The 17,645-nt window shown below is 46.8% G+C and overlaps 1 protein-coding gene across 3 annotated transcripts in view; it reads left to right on the top strand.

The window, feature by feature from the left end:
- LSM14A (LSM14A mRNA processing body assembly factor) overlaps nucleotides 1–17,645 on the top strand; it is a 32,012-nt gene that overhangs the window by 4,000 nt on the left and 10,367 nt on the right. The window contains exons 2-9 of one of the 3 annotated variants that reach the window (XM_066583204.1): nucleotides 7,668–7,831; nucleotides 10,617–10,749; nucleotides 11,542–11,664; nucleotides 12,402–12,575; nucleotides 12,653–12,730; nucleotides 13,693–13,878; nucleotides 14,115–14,280; nucleotides 15,920–16,175. In XM_066583204.1, coding sequence (XP_066439301.1) covers nucleotides 7,668–7,831; nucleotides 10,617–10,749; nucleotides 11,542–11,664; nucleotides 12,402–12,575; nucleotides 12,653–12,730; nucleotides 13,693–13,878; nucleotides 14,115–14,280; nucleotides 15,920–16,175 — 1,280 coding nt within the window. The remainder of the gene's footprint in view (nucleotides 1–7,667; nucleotides 7,832–10,616; nucleotides 10,750–11,541; nucleotides 11,665–12,401; nucleotides 12,576–12,652; nucleotides 12,731–13,692; nucleotides 13,879–14,114; nucleotides 14,281–15,919; nucleotides 16,176–17,645) is intronic. The other 2 variants (XM_066583205.1, XM_066583206.1) reach the window with 2 other exon arrangements.

The following is a 17,645-nucleotide window of genomic DNA, read 5'->3' on the forward strand; positions in this document are numbered from 1 at the left end:
TACCGTGTACTGAGCTCCTGTATATACAGCACTATATACAGTGTACCTACCTCATATATACCGTGTACTGAGCTCATGTATATACAGCACTATATACAGTGTACCTACCTCATATATACCGTGTACCGAGCTCCTATATATACAGCTCTATATACAGTGTACCTACCTCATATATACCGTGTACTGAGCTATATATACAGCTCTATATACAGTGTACCTACCTCATGTATACCGTGTACTGAGCTCCTATATATACAGCACTATATACAGTGTACCTACCTCATGTATACCGTGTACTGAGCTCTTATATATACAGCACTATATACAGTGTACCTACCTCATATATACCGTGTACTGAGCTCCTATATATATACAGCTCTATATACAGTGTACCTACCTCATGTATACCGTGTACTGAGCTCCTATATATACAGCACTATATACAGTGTACCTACCTCATGTATACCGTGTACTGAGCTCCTATATATACAGCACTATATACAGTGTACCTACCTCATGTATACCGTGTACTGAGCTCCTATATATATACAGCACTATATACAGTGTACCTACCTCATATATACCGTGTACGGAGTTCCTGTATATACAGCACTATATACAGTGTACCTACCTCCTATATATACAGTGTACTGAGCTCCTGTATATACAGCACTATATACAGTGTACCTACCTCATATATATACAACACTATATACAGTGTACCTACCTCCTATAGTGTACTGACCACATATATACAGTGTACCTACCTCCTATAGTGTACCTGCCTCATATATACAGTGTACTGAGCTCCTATATATACAGCACTATATACAGTGTACCGAGCTCCATATACACAGCACTGTATACAGGGTACCTACCTCCTATATATACAGTGTACTTACCTATATATGCAGTGTATCTACCTCCTAAATATACAGCACTATATACACCGTGTACCTACCTCACTTATATACACCACTATATACAGTGTAACTACCTCATATATATACACAGGGTACCTACCTCCATATATATAGCACTGTATACAGGGTACCTACATCGTGTGTGTGTATATATATATATATGTACCTACCTCCTATATATACAGCACTATATACAGTGTACCTACCTCATATATACACCGTGTACCTACCTCATATATATATATATATATCACAACACTATATACAGTGTACCGACCTCTTATATATACAGTGTACCGACCTCGTACATATACACAGGGTGCCTACCTCTTATATACAGCACTATATACATAGTGTACCTACCGCCTATATACCTACAGCACTATATACAGGGCTCCTCATATATACAGCACTCCACACAGGGTACCTACCTCTTATGTGCACACGGGGTACCTACCTCAGCTATAGGTAATTGTCTGAAAGCGCAGCGTAGCTTTTTCTTATACTGCTGAAGTAAAATTAAAGCTGATTGGTTGTTTTATTTTACCTCAGCGGTATAATATATAAGCTGCGCTGTGATTGGTTGCTATGGGCAACACAGATGTTTGGGCCAGCTTCTATAACAGTGCGGCCCAGCTAATTTTTGTGGCCTCTTTGTAGATTCCAGGAGCGCTAGTCATAAAATCGTTGTGAAACGCATCGGTGTATCTCCTAGTATTGTCATATGTACACTGTATCTGTATACACTGGGCAGCCATGTTTGTTTCTGTATATACAGTGTAGTCACATATATTACATATACTCCTGTATGGTATATATGTACACTGTATGCCCATATGCAGAGTATATACAGTTTAGTCATATTAGTCATATGCATTAGATATCCCTATATCATATATGTAGATGGTTTATGTATGTTATACCTGTATATACATCACTCTGTACCCTGCGCCTGTAAGGCCCAATGTCCACCGGCACATTTGAATTGCGGACAATCGGCATAGTGATACACGGCGCCCGCAGCTTGTTTACAGCATGCAGATTTGTTTTGTGGACCTTTTGGCCTGTAAGACTCATCTCAGCCTGCGGACGCCGGTCTGGATTCCACTATGCAAGACAAAAAATCTCTCCTGTGCATGTGTGCCGGCCGGGGCGCCCAGACAGGTACGCAGGGTGGACGGCTGCGGGCAGGGTCAGCTACTGTTGGGGGCTTCCACATGTAGAATCCGACGGAATTCTTGTATCTTGACACCACCGGAAATACTGGTGGAGTCAAGATAGCGTTTTTGACAGGGGGTTAAAGCCCCCTGTTCGTGATTGGCTGCACACGGTCCTCTTCTCAGCCTCACAAGTCCTGCAGCTGGCGCTTTAGCAGCAGTCCTGAATGTCCTGTGGCCGTCTCCCTGTTACAGGTCCCGCACTGCGTTGGTATTAGTGTATCTTGATGCCACCAGCAAGTACTGGTGGAGTCAAGATTGACGGGGGGGTGACGCCCCCTGAAGCGGATTGGCTGCATTGGTGGTTAGGAGCCAGGTCATGGCCAGCCACTGAAGAAGTATTAGAAATTAATACAGGGGGTTGGCCTGCTGACACTCGCCCTCCCAGCGGCACACCACAAGCTGGCCACCCTCCTCCTGATGTCACTGTAAGCTAGTGGCCGACAGCAGGAAGCGAACCGCTCTGGGGGCAGAGAGCATCTGACAGGCGGCAGCACAGTGCAGGAGCACAAGAGAGATCGCAGTGCACCGCCGGACACTCGCACTTGACTTGACATGGCACTGCGCTTCTGCCCCTCATCCACTGAATAAGTTTTCACATAACAGGGGTGCAGCACAGCGGCAGGAAAACCATAGGCCACGCGGCTCACTCACACAGCAGCCCCGTTCTGCCCCTCATCCACTGCAGCAGCTTCCGGGACCTTTAGGTATTCCGCCAATCGGGAGCTAGGAATGTGAGGGGCGTTTCTCCTGTGAAATCCCTAGCTTCCGGTGGCGTCAAGATACACTAATACCCACTGTGTCTCTCGTTCCTAGCACTCACAGTTGCTGTAGGTGCCAGCAGCAGCGGTAAACGGCATGGGCTGCGCTCCTTTTTACCGGCCCATCGGTGAGTCTCTCCTCTCTGCCGGTTTTCTTCTCACACCTCCCTTCACATTCGGTGTGATGGCGTGGAGGAAGGTGAGAGCCGGCAGTCCACAGATGTGCTCGGTGGCCGTGGATTTAGCTTCCAACCGGTGCTCGGCACATATCAGCGCTGCAGTGCAACATATGAACGATGCTGAGCAGCCGTGGGCCGCCTTGTGAAGAGCGGAGGAGTTGTCCGGCAGCAGGGACGGGGTCTATGGTCCCCGACAAAACTGTGCATTGCTTTTACCCTGGAGGATTAGTATTCGTGTCTGGAACACCAATCCCTAACCCTAACCCTCCAGGCCACGCTAAAAGCTTTCCAGACGCAGCTCCCGGGACCTTCTTGAATCTAGCCAATCGGAAGCTGGGGGTGCGAGACGGGCGTTCCCCTGTCAAACCTCTAGCTTCTGGTGGTGTCGAGATACAAGAATACCGAATCCAACCCACCTGTGGACATGAGGTGTAACATACATCAGTATACACAGTGTATACTGCACCTATATTATCATATGTACTATATACACAGTATATACAGTGCAGTCATGTTACTATATGCAGAGTGCAACCTGCTCCTAACATATATCTCTACACCCCCTTTAAAGTGCCAGATTTGTGTCAGGCTTATCTCCCCCTTCGAAAATAATTGAAAACCATTAATTGTTTCTAATTTTGTTTCTGCTAGCGGAAAATTGCAACTTATTTCCGCTCGTGGACAGAAAAGCGTGTTTTTTCATAGCATGCTATGGGCGGTATTCGCTGCGGAATGCGGAAGCAGACACCCCTCCCGGATTCCGCAATGCAAATTCGCCCGTGTGCAGCTGGCCTTAAAGATATGATGAATCTAGTATATACCTTGTATCTATATACTTCCTGCCCCATGTCGTCGTATACAATGTACACGTGTTATATCTGCATACACCAGTATATGCAATGTAGCTAAAGGGAACCAGTCATCAGTTTTTCACCGTTAAAACAGCGCCATGACACACCTTGCCACCGTTATTTTCTTGGACCTCCTAGGCCAAGCATACCAGCACAATGAGGGCTTCTTGTTTTCCCGTGTCCTATGCTATTTACCAGCTAGCGGGCTGGACTGTCGTTGCTGTCCCTGTCGTGGGCAGCTTCGCCAGACTGTGGCGCATGCACCAGTCCCGGACGCCGCCCCAGAGTGCCATCGTCGCAGCGGTGATGTGAAGGATATCTTTATGAATGCTCCTTGGAAAATGGTATATTTCACAAAGCACGAAAAGATGGAGATCACCGCTGCCGATCATCAGCCATATCCTTCGAACAGGAACGGGTCTAAGGTGCCCACCGCAAACGCCAAAAGTGACCACCTTGGTGCCGCACTAAACCTTAGCAGTTACATAGAATCAATATTGCTCAAGTAACAATCCTTGAAGTGCCCTTTTACATGAGACGAACTGTTGGGTGCAGATGCCCAACAGGTTGCCCCAGCAAGGAGGTGGTTATTCCAGTCCACCCGCCTCCATTCACAATAAACAGGCAGTCCTTCATAAACTGCCTATTCACACGGGACGATTCATTCGGTTTTTAGGCAGGAACTGACTAATGAGCAGTTTCTTTCGTCGTTCGGTCGGGGCGTGCTTTTCCACTGAACCACAGTCTTCAGATTCTCGCTGCCTGCAGGAATCCGAACGGTTTCTCGGCCGTATAAGAGGGTCTTTATAATGTTGTGACCTTCCAGCAGTAGCCTGGAGGGCCGCAGATCCCCTATTGTTGCCCTGTAGATACATCAGTCGGCCCTTGTGCCCTTACCGAAGTCTAGTGTCTGGGTCTTCAGACCTACTGGCTTAGACGTCCGAGGATCAGGAGGTCATGGGGTCTCACCCACTGCCTATATTCAGTTTTGGCAGTTGTTTAGTTTTGCCCCATTAGGATGCGCTGCGTTGTCTTATAAGGGTCTGCGGTGGGCTACGTTAACAAGGGCAAAAAACTCGGCCTGATAACGCGCTTGTCGAATTGCAATTTGTCACAGTGAAGCGATGTGGTTTTTTGTTTGTGCGTGAAAATATGACAACCGCTCCCCGTCAACTTCAGTGGGGAGACTGGCATCTCGTAGGCACATTTGTAGAACGTGCTTCAGTTTATTTCGTTCTTCCCTTCGCAGCATCCCCGCGTGGAGACATTCGCTTGAAGAATAACTATTCATGCGGGCTTTGTGCACATCACACCAAACACGCACCAGTTTCTCGGTCATGTGAATGAGGCCTCTTTCACACGGGCGTCAAAATCGCGTGATTTTTCTCACAATGCTACAAAACGCATGTATGTGAAGCCCATGACTTCCTCTGGGTTCCTTCACAGTTGTGATGTTTTGTAGCATGCGACATTGCGGGTCAGAAACCTGCCTTCTGCAAGCGCTGCCTCTGATTGGCTGGCCACTGAACCAATCAGTGCTTCCAGGAGGCGGGAATTTTTCAGTCCCTGGCTGGTAGAGATGAACAGTTCCGGGGACCAGGAAGAAGATGCAACCGAGCCGGATAGCGCTGCCTAAGTGATGCCTTTTTGTTTTTTCTCTTTGTGCAGATGGGGCTTATATCTTTTTGAGACTTTGTAGCGCCACAAAATCGCAGTATCACCACGAGAAAGCACCGCGATATCGCAGCGATGTTGTGTTGCCTGTGTGAAAGAAGCCTAAACCCCAATAATGGGGTATGCCTAACTACAAGCAATGTGTAAAATCCATAATCCAAGTTCGGCCAGGCTCACACAAACGGGCGTCGGATTCCATATGCGGATTTTTGCAGCAAAAACTATTATTCGTGGAAAGTAATTGCGTAAGATCGCGGATCAAGTGTTTTTCCGCGCAAAAGAAAGATCTCTCTCCCCTTCAGCTGGCATTTGGGCTTTTCCTTTGAAATTGCAATTGTTTCTGCCGCTCATATGTAATGTTAATTGTGTCTGAGCTGACGAACCTTTCCATCGACCGTCCGCGCGGAATCCTCGCTAAAATACAGCAGGTTGCGATTTTTCTTCCGCTTGTAGATACGAATCGTGTATTCCGCGAGTGTAAACAAGCAAGAATGCATGACTTTCAATGCCCGCGTTTTACCACGGATCTTCCACGGGGGCGGCGATCGCAGATTCCTTAATTAAAACCTGCCCGTGTGAGCCCGGCCTCATTAATGTAACAGTTATCTGTGTGCTTATGTTTCAATAAAGAGTTAAAAAAAATCTCTAATTCGGCTCAACGGTGTATCTATAAGAGGGGGCCCCGCCAGGAGATTGTCTTCTCACATCCTCCCTCTATCTAATGGGCCCCAGAGCAACTGAATGATCCGCCTCTGTGGTGCAGCTACTGATAAAAGGCAAGTTTCTCCCAAACTACTGCATGGATCCAAGTAACTGCGCTGTTAGTTTTGACACGTCAGATCAAGAGGTCGAGTATTAAAGGGGCTGCAGGATGCGCGCTGCGGCCTTTTGGGCTGTCGTGGTCCGGCAGCTGAATCCGGCCGGTGACCCCCGCATACCTGTCCGGATTCTTATCTGTATTGTGGATATGCCGGCGATGTACATGCGCGGTATAAATAATGCCGTGCCATCGCTAGGCGATGACGTAGATCCCATGATCTTTCCTCAATGATGATTGCAGAAGGGATGCGGGTCTGACGGCTTCCATTGACTTCAATGGATGCCGTCCGTACGGAATCCGCCCAGAAACATATCGTGCTGTGATTTCTCCTGCGATCGGAAAATCCGAATCCATTTGCACTTGTGCAGCGGTAATCGCGGTTTGCCACGGCGTGCTATAGTCGGTATTTGCTGCGGAATCCGGAGACGGGACGCCTGATCCAAATTTTGCAGTGTAAATCCTGCCGGGTCACGGCGGCCTTACTTGCTGATCGGAGCCGAGGGGCAATAACAGCCAAACGGATGCGGCACTCCTAACAGCGCTGCCGCCTCTTCGGTGATCTGCTGGGCTCTTGGCACCTGGGTCCCCGCTGATCAGAAGTTTTGACATTTCAAAAGTTTTTAAAAAGTGCAGTTACTCCTTAAGGGTCTTTGGTCCGATTAACGAGCGCAAATGTTTGGTTCATGAGCCGATGACATCACTTATACAAGCTGGTTGGCTGCACGGTCCTCCATGTGAACAGAGATGTGCAGCCAACCTGTGATGGTTGTATGGGCCGCCAACGCTCATCGCTGACCGACCAGCTCCTTGTTGAGTAGCACATTCGGCTCCCCCATGCTTTACACTACAGCTCAGCAGGAAGTCGTAGAGCACATTTCCAGTTCATCAAGGATAGTATAATTTGGAGTATTTTGTGTATGGGGCTGCTGCAGCGTCCGGGGGTTTGATCTGCGCTTCCAAAGCTCTTGGATGGCACCTGATCAGTCTTAAGGCCCATTTAAACACAACAATTGACGCTCAAAATTCGATCAAAAAGTCGCCTTTTGAGCAATAATCTATCAACTTATTAATTGTGGAAATGAGTTATGCAGCTGCTACAAGTGAGATGCTGGAGATCCCTGACCGGTGTATATTGGCACATTACAGGGTACATTACTATACCCCCCCCAGGAACAGGACTTCTCACAGCAGTAATTATGTGTTTTACGTCGTCTTACTTCTGTTACTTTTCTTTCCCGGCAGTCCGCTCCTTCGGAACAGAGGATCGACCTACAGACCGACCCATCCCACCCCGAGATGAAGTGTTTGAGTATATCATATTCAGGGGGAGTGATATTAAGGACCTTACTGTGTGCGAACCCCCCAAACCTCAGTGCTCCTTGCCTCAAGACCCTGCAATAGTCCAGGTAAGTGCAGCCTTCCCCAGTTGGTGGCAGTAGTTCTGTGCCATGCTTTTCTTGTGATTTAATTTTTAAGCCATATTAACCCCTTAGAGACCAAGCCCCCCCTCCCTTTTACAAGTTCATAACTTTTTTTATTTATCCATCGGTGTAGCTGTATGAGGGCTTGTTGTTTTTTGCGAGTCCAGTTGTATTTTTCAATGGTACTAATTAATTTACCATATAATATGCTGAAAAACGCTTAAAAGATTTTAAGCGGAGAGACATGGGGGAAGAAATGACATTCTGCAGTCGCATAAACTGTAACAAAAATGACGACGGAGCTCGTAAGACAAAAAACTCGTATGTCCAAGTACTTTTCCCCATTGAAATGCATTCAAGCGCCATTGATGCGTTCCAATGCATTTCAATTGGAAAACTAACTACAAGTAGAAAAAAAAAAATCAATGCTCTCCTCCCGCGGCGTTCTGCAATGATCTGCGGCGCTGCTGCAGGCTGTCGCTCCCTCCTCCACGCCGACAGCATTGCTTTCTGGATGTGGGGCTTGAATGCTCCGCCTCCAGCAAGCTAATGCTCTTAGGCCTCATGTCCACTAGGAAATTCGGGCCCGCGCGGATTCTCCATGCAGAATCCCGCAGCGGGTCCCTCCTTTCCCGGAGACATGAGGCCTGAAAAATGATTTAACTTACCTGTCCGGACGCTGCGGGTTCCTGTCCGTCGCGGCTGGATCTTCTTTCCCTCTGCACGGCGGATGTGCTCGGCACGCGGGCAGCGTGCCACGTGCATGCGCTGTACTCTTTTTAACTCCTCTCCCACACCGGAGAGCAGAAATTCAGCTGCGGGTGTGCCGCGGGACCGGACGGCTTCTATGGAAGCCTGCGGGAGACCTGCAGAAAATGGAGCATGCTGCGTTTTTTTTTTCTCCCGCACGTGAGAAAACGCAAATCCATTAAAATGCCATCCGCGGGTGCAAATGTCAACTAATTTGACCGCGGATGGCCAACGGATCCCTATGGGCAAAGTTAATGTGAACTATGAAACTGGACACTACGGAGTTGAACCAGGTTGTCTTCAGCAATAAATCCAGGTTTAGTTTCGGCGCTGACGACAGCAGTGTTCATGTCTGAAGACCTTGTGGTTGAGCGCCTCAATTCTGCCTTTGCTGTGGAGCGGCACACTGTGGAAGGGGGTCGTTATTACTACTGGGGCCAATATGGTGGGCACTATTACTAAGGTCATCAGTATAGGGAACCCTATTGCTACTGAAGCCGCCACAGGGGGACCTATTGCTATACAGTATTACAATCGTCCCTTTGGAGGCTGATGTGACCCTAGGTAAGAATTGAGTTTCACACCCCTGATCTAAAAGCTCAGTTACAGCAAATGTGGACAGACATGCTGCAAGATACCTTACGGAACATGGATGCCTCCATGCCTGCCTGTATCACATCTTCTATCCAAGCTAGAGGTGGTACAATAGGGTACTAGAGCCTCCATGCCCGCCTGTATCACATCTTGTATCCAAGGGAGAGGCAGTACAACAGGGTACTAGAGCCTCCATGCCCGCCTGTATTACATTTTGTATCCAAGCTAGAGGTGGTACAATAGGGTACTAGAGCCTCCATGCCCACCTGTATCACATCTTGTATCCAAGCTAGAGGCGGTACAACAGGGTACTAGAGCCTCCATGCCCGCCTGTATCACATCTTGTATCCAAGCTAGTGGTACAACAGGGTACTAGAGCCTCCATGCCCAACTGTATCACATCTTGTATCCAAGCTAGAGGCGGTACAACAGGGTACTAGAGCCTCCATGCCCGCCTGTATCACATCTTGTATCCAAGCTAGTGGTACAACAGGGTACTAGAGCCTCCATGCCCACCTGTATCACATCTTGTATCCAAGCTAGAGGCGGTACAACAGGGTACTAGAGCCTCCATGCCCGCCTGTATCACATCTTGTATCCAAGCTAGTGGTACAACAGGGTACTAGAGCCTCCATGCCCGCCTGTATCACATCTTGTATCCAAGCTAGTGGTACAACAGGGTACTAGAGCCTCCATGCCCACCTGTATCACATCTTGTATCCAAGCTAGAGGCGGTACAACAGGGTACTAGAGCCTCCATGCCCGCCTGTATCACATCTTGTATCCAAGCTAGTGGTACAACAGGGTACTAGAGCCTCCATGCCCACCTGTATCACATCTTGTATCCAAGCTAGAGGCGGTACAACAGGGTACTAGAGCCTCCATGCCCACCTGTATCACATCTTGTATCCAAGCTAGAGGCGGTACAACAGGGTACTAGAGCCTCCATGCCCACCTGTATCACATCTTGTATTTCAATCGGACCTTTGAGTGCGATTTGAGGCTTACCATTGAAATCAATCGGAAACGCTTCTGATCCACTGTTGCGTGTTAAACAGATGTGATGCGTTTTTGTCTGAAAACCCCCCTCGATTTCATGGGTAAATTTGTGTTAACGGCCTGATATCGCGTTCGTGTAGGTAACCTAAGAACGCAGCTTTATGTGGGGCGGTATTAGAGCCGACGAAATTTAGTGGGTTAACAGCTGCAGTCTGCATCACCGCTGATTGTGGCGGGCGGGTGTCTGTGATTAGATAGCTGGCAGCGGCCTTGTATGAAGCGCAATTTTCTTGTGATCCCGCATACCTGGGGCGTAACTAATGTAGTGCTGAGGGTTTAGGGCCGCTCCCGGTGTCGTCTCAGAAGTCTCACTGGATTATATGGATTTTATTGGTGGCCTTAATCTTAAAGTTGTGTTTCTCTTCAGTCGTCTTTAGGATCCTCTGCAGCATCTTCATTCCAATCTGTAAGCTCCTACGCTCCGTTCAGCAGGATGCCGGCATACAGCCAGTTCAGCTCCAGCCCTCTAGTACCGCAGGAGTTCGGATCTGTTGGAGTTGGTAAGCTTCTTACTTTCTGATTCTTTCCCGTCTGTTTAGTGATTTCCCATTGTGGAGTCCGTTATCTATTCAGCATTTCACAGCTGACATATAAAGTAGAATCTCAGATGCATCACATTATTTCTACAGCTTGTCGCAGGCTACTTGTTCAGGTCTGGTACTTACTAGTGGAAACAGACAACTTCTTGACAGGTACTTGGTTTGATAGTTTTTGCATAGAACAGTTAGGTTTTCCCGCATCATATTCCTGTATGGTGTCCCACTTCCCGAAATGCCACCGGTGCAAACACCGAAAAAGCTGATAATGGTGGGAGAGTTCAGCCCTGAAGGATGCAGAAGAATGAATGTAGCTCTGGAGTATATAATGCAACATGTAACTCTGGATAGGTAATCTACGTATCTGTGACTCCACCAGCAGAGTAGTGAGTGCAGCTCTGGAGTATAATACAGGATGTAACTCGGGATCAGTACAGGATAAGCCATGTATGTACACAGTGACTCCACCAGCAGAATAGTGAGTGTAGCTCTGGAGTATAATACAGGATATAACTCAGGATCAGTACAGGATAAGTAATGTATGTACACAGTGACTCCACCAGCAGAATAGTGAGTGCAGCTTTGAAGTATATAACGCAGGATATAACTCTGGATCAAAACAAAATGTACTGCATTTATTGAATTGGTTGATACTGTTAGAGCATAGATTATCACCATGTGGTGGCGTCTCATAACTTTATAAAGAGGCGTTTTTAGAATTCTGTCATTTAAGATCTTAATTGCTTTTCTTGAAAGCAGGAAACTCCTTGACCTCATTTGGTGCCGACAGTACCACAGGTGCTCCTTTACCCCCAACCACCTCTGTGGGCGCGTCATTCAATCAAGAGGCGAGGACTCTAAAAACACAGTTATCTCAAGGTAAAGGTTATCACGTGGGCCTTTACTTCTGTGCTGTCCTGCTGGTTCCCCGTCAGATTTAGCCGCAGTTACCAGATGGAAGCAACCAGTGGCTTTCCCTTTTAAAATCCGTGTCGTTCTTGTCAGGCATGACTATGCCAGGCTGGTAGAAGAGACTCTCTCTTATTTTAGCCCCAATTGGGCATATTGATAGGCTTGTATTCCCCATTATATGATATTCATTAAGTACTTTTATAGTAATGCACCTCAACTAGGAGCTGTTTTAACTTAATCTTTGTGCGTTCTACAAAAAGGCAATAAACTAATGTAAACTGCTTATTTTCGAATTATGTTCTGTTGTGTATATACAGTGTTTCCCCAAATATAAGACAGTCGTATTACTTTTTTCCCCAAAAGAAGCAGTGTCTTATTTTCGGGGGGTGCCTTAATACTCACCTGGTGGCGTCCGGGTCCCTCACACTGGGCTGCGGCGCTCTGGCGATCTTCCGTGTAGTCCTCAGCGCTGACGAGCATTCTCTTCCTGGTAACGGGGCTTAAATACCCCGCCTCCAGTAAGAGATTGCTGTCATTGGCCGAGCCACGGCGCTCATGATCCAATCGGAGCCGGTACTCGATGAACCAACCACAGCCATTCAATAATGAAAATCAGGGTAGGGCTTATTTTCGGGGAAGCACGGTATGATTGTCCTACCTATAGTAAACCGTACATCATGGCTAACTGTTCCTCCTTCGTCTAGGAAGAGCAAGCCCCTTGCTAGATTCCTTACGGAAGAGCCCAACACTTGAGCAAGGTGTTCAGACTACGTCCGCTACCCAGGCACAAGTGGCAGGAGGTAGAAGAAGCCCTGTAACTTCTAGATCTCTGCCATCTGCAAGCCAAAAGACATTGGAGAATGCAGAGCGAAGAAAAGGTGAGAGAATACATTGTTCATTACACAGACCAGCAATCTCCAGTGGGCACCACCTTCATGTACTTGTTGTTTTGCAGTTGACGCACACAAACCTTCAAGGCCTGATACAGACCTGCTCAGGAATGACAGACATGACCCTAACAAGAGACATGCAGGTGAGCCAAGTATACCCGTTACTGTGTAATCCGTATTAATCCTGAGGTACCGGTGTTGTAATGGATGGTTATATTGAATGGCACCTGTCTTACCTGAGTTTAGCGGGATTTTACCATCTTTAAAGGTGATTGCATGCTGCTATGGTATGCCATCACTTCCTAATTGGCGGGTTATCCAATCTCTGCAACTCCCATCTATCCTGAGAATAAAGTGCAGATCTAGTTTTGCATCTTCACTGTTTTTCCTGCACCGCCATGTGGTCTGGACGTCGCTTTGCACGTAAAACTTATAGGATGCAGATCTAGACCAACACGGTCCCTGAACCCAACCAGTCATAAAGTAAATGGCATATCATGGTGGTATTCATATAGTCTGGCATTACATAGCCAAGGCTGTCGAATCCGTAATGAAAGAAACAATTATTAATCTGGTACTTAGATGGACCAGTCATACTGCCAGGGGGCTTTATTTAACCCCTTAATGGAAAAGCTAAAAAAAAAAACATGGTCACTATCACGTTCCTCAACCCCCCCCCCCCCCCCCCCCCCGTCCCTTTTTTTTTAAAAAAATCGTGACTCCTTTATTTATCCATCGACGTCGCTGTATGAAGGCTTGTTTTTTGCGGGACGAGTTGTAGGTTTCAATTGTACTATTTAATGTACTGAAAAAAAAAATCCAAGTGGAGTAGAATAAAAAAAACTAAATTCCGCCATCTTTCGCCAGTGGGTGTCCGCCATCTTTTGCCAGTGGGTGTCAGCTGTAATATACAGCCGGCGCCTGCAATGTTTGGAGGGAGATTGCCGCGCGATCTCTCTTCATGCATAGGACCGCCTATACAGGTCGTCAAAAGGCGTATCGGCAGTCACTAAGGGGTTAATCTCCGGGCACATGCTGACTTGGTGTGTCTATGCATATTTATGTTCTTCCATGCTGATTGGTATTTTTTTCTTTATCCTTCTAGCTACTGTAGGTGCACCTCAACCCAGGAGAGGAGGTCGTGGTGGTCACCGGGGAGGCCGTGGTAGATTTAGTGTAAGAAGAGATGGCCCTATGAAGTTTGAAAAAGACTTTGACTTTGAAAGTGCTAACGCACAATTTAACAAAGACAACATCGACAGAGAATTTCACAATAAGTTAAAAATCAAAGGTGGGTAATTAGGTATTTAGTGCTGCTGTGGTTGTCTGCTAGAACAGAACCTTTTTAAAAGGTTATCTCAAACCCATATATGCCATAGCAGTCTGATACATGCGTGTTTCACCTCTGTGACCTGCACACAAGTCTGAAACGGAGCCTGGCTGTGCTTGTATGGGTGTATGGGAATTTAAGAAACTGTGTCTCTTCTGCTTGGTCAGCATTGTGGTCACATCTGTACATGTAATCAGTTCCAGATGACAAACCAGAGAAGCCAGTGAATGGGGAAGATAAAGGCGATTCCGGAGTGGACACTCAGAACAGTGAAGGAAACGCAGAGGAGGAGGAAGCAACGGCGAGCTGTTACTATGACAAAACCAAGTCTTTCTTTGACAACATCTCCTGTGACGATAACAGGTACTGGGGGTTGTTGTGACTTGATCTAAAGTTCTTCACTTGACTACTGCACTGGTGATCATGTGTGGTCACTGTAGGGTGTATGGAACTACCTACCCCCACCCCCACCCCCACCCCCCCCCCCTCCCTCCCCCACGCGCGCGATGTGATCGCAGGGAGCTGTGCGGGTGTCATGGCAGCCGAGGGCCTTCTGAAAGGCCTCAGTGCTGTCTAAGCAGAATGCCTATCAAGCCATCCCTGTGGGGTGGCTTGATAGACTGCCTGCCCGATCACATTATGATGTAATCTTATGGCATTACATCATACTGCAAGAGCGATCAAAACATCGAAAGTTGTTGTCCCCTAGGAAGACTAAAAGAAAAAGTAAAAATAAGATTAATAAAGTATTACTAATACATTTTTTTTTTAATTTAACCCACCCCGCCCCCCTTGCCATATTTGCAGTAAAAGAATCCAAGTAATAAAACAAAAATACGTATTTGGAATCGCTGCGTCTATAAAAGTCTGATCTATCAAAGTAACACATTATTTACCCCACATGGTGAACATCATCCGAAAAAATAAATAACGCCAGAAATGCGCTTTTCTTGGTCACCCTGTCTCCAAGAAATAATGCAATAAAAAGCGATGAAAAAGTCGTACATATTTCAAAAGAATACCAAAACAAACAAAGACATCCTGCAAAAAGTGAGCCCTCGCACAACTATGTTGATGGAAAAATAAAGATATTGCGCGCAGAAGATGGCAGCAGAAAATTAGAAAAAATTAAATGTATTTCAGATAAATAGTACGGCGAAAAAAATATCAGTTTAGTATCGTAGCAATTGTACCGACCCATAGAACAAAGTCATCAGGTCATTTTCGTTGCAGTGTGTACGCCATAGAAACTTAAACTGATTACTTTTTTTTTTTTTACTACAAGTAGCAAAACTTTATTGATCTGATTATTTATTTTATTTTTTGTTCGCCCCTTCCCCTAGGGGGACCACAACTAGCGATGCTTTGATCGCTCCTGCAGTATGATGTAATGCTAATGCAATCTGACAGGCAGTCTATCAAGCCATCCCACGGAGATGGCTTGATAGGCAGTCTGCCGAAATAGCCCTGTGACCTTTCAGGAGGACCCTGGCTGCCATGACACCCGCATGGCTCCCTGCGATCTCACCGTGGGGGTGCCGTATGGAAGGAACGGACAGCGGCATTTAAAAGGTTACTAGCAGTGATCGGTCGAACGGCTGATTGCAGCTATTGCCCGCAGGTTTCAGCTCTAATAAACAGCTGACTCCTGCGCTGTATGAAGAGGGGTCGCCTTACGATCTCTCTTCATACATACCCCGACGCTGCATGACGTAAATGCACGTCCTATAGCGGTAAGCGGTTAAATAGTATCAATGAATATAACTTGTTCTGCAAAAAACAAGCCCTCATACAGCGATGTTGATAAATACATAAAGGAGTTACTTTTTTTTTTTAATGGGTGGGTTTCTGGTATGATGCTGATAGAAGTACGTTGCCATATATGAAGTCTCACCTGCAGGAAGAAATGACTCGTGTTGTGGTTTGTGTTTCCTGTCAGTTTCAAATATAAATCTTCACAATACATAAGATTTCGTTTCCTATTCTTTTTTTTCTTTTTTAGAGATCGAAGACCCACCTGGGCCGAGGAAAGAAGGATAAATGCAGAGACTTTTGGACTTCCGCTGCGCTCAAACAGAGGCCGTGGGGGCTTCCGAGGTAGAGGCGGAGGAGGGGGTATGGGTTTCCGTGGTGGCAGAGGCCGTGGAGGTGACAGGAGAGGTGGACCTACAGGAGGCAATTATGGGGCCCCACGAGGTTTCCGTGGTGGATACAGAGGAGGACGTGGAGGAAGAGAGTTTGCAGACTATGAATACAGGGTAAGACAACAAGTGTTTAACACACAGACTGCACCAGTTCCTTAAAAATGGCACCAGTTTTGTGAGAAATGTATAGATCCTGACTAATAGTCGTCATATTTTCCTCTAGACTGATTGAGAAAACCATAGATTAAAAAGTATCTTGATCTAAAAGTTGGTTTTCCTTATAAGTGAATTAATTGGTGCATCTTAAAGGGGTTTTCCGGGACTTTTACTATTTATTCTCGACGGTCTGCCTCTTGCGATCTCTGCTGGGCACACTATTGGGGCGGACAATGCTGGATGCAGATAGCTTTGTCTGTATTGAATTCCATGGAAGCTGTACCTGTAGTACCAAACCAGGCTGCTGCAATGTCAACAATGCTATCTACTTTCAGCAATGTCCTTGCACTGACATGAGGCCCGGCAATCAGCTTATTGACAGGGATCCCTGCTGATCAATGGTAAAAGTCCCAGACAGACCCCTTTTTTTGTATATCAGATCAGGGTGTTGGCGTTCTAGAGATCGAGCATCTTTTTGAAGATTTTCTGACGTCTATTTAAAACTGGGGTAACGCAAAGAAAACTTTGCAGCATTTTTGAGTCCTATTTTAGGATGTTTTTGGCGTAAACTTTAATAGCATATGCTTAGTTTATTGGTTTGTGCTAGTTTTTTGCTACATATACTTGTAATATATGTATATATAAAATACTGTTTATTGCCTGTCATTGGGGGACGCAGCAAGACCCGGGGTATAGCTCTAGCCACTAGGTGACACTAAGCAAAGACTTTGTCCTTCCTACCAGCTCTACCCCTTCTGCAGGCACTGAGCTGAATCAGTTTTAGCTTAATGTCTGTAGGAGGCAGACTTCCTGCTCCGCAGGTCTCCTGGCCTTATTTTGGTTTTATTCCCCTTTTCCCCTCTAGCTGTGTATCAAGGATGAGCTAACTTGACCCCGCACTCACCACTTGGGGATCGTGTTGCGCGAAATGCACTGTTACTCCCTTTTCCAAGAAGACAAGTGGAACAAAACTGCATTAACTGCTCTGTTTCCCAGCAGCCATGGGGTCACCTGCGATCTCACTTGGGCATGTTCCTGGTCCCAGTTTTGGATGGTCTGGGCCTCCCCTTTCTGGGTGCTCAGGTCCACCTGTGTTCTACCTCCTCCAGATCTCTTGTGTCCTTAATGCCTTCTGCACTTTTTTGCTTGCCGCTTACCTTATCACAAGGGCTTCCTGGCCCTCTGGGTCTCTTAGGCCAGCTATTTGTTTTCAGCCTCAGTGGGGCTTCTGCACCATGGCCTGTGAGCATGAGCTAGATGCTGGTCTGGTCCACGTCTGAGCTTTGTGTGGCCTGCACAGTACGATGAGACGCCTTGATTTCACAAGTGCAATCTTTCACCTTTTGAGAGGGGCATTCTCTGGATGAGACGTCATGATTCATCTCCGTAACACGGTGGTGGATTGTTGCAGTACTTCCAGTTCATACG

Source organism: Eleutherodactylus coqui, chromosome 11 (assembly GCF_035609145.1).
Source record: "Eleutherodactylus coqui strain aEleCoq1 chromosome 11, aEleCoq1.hap1, whole genome shotgun sequence".
Lineage (NCBI taxonomy): Eukaryota > Metazoa > Chordata > Amphibia > Anura > Eleutherodactylidae > Eleutherodactylus > Eleutherodactylus coqui.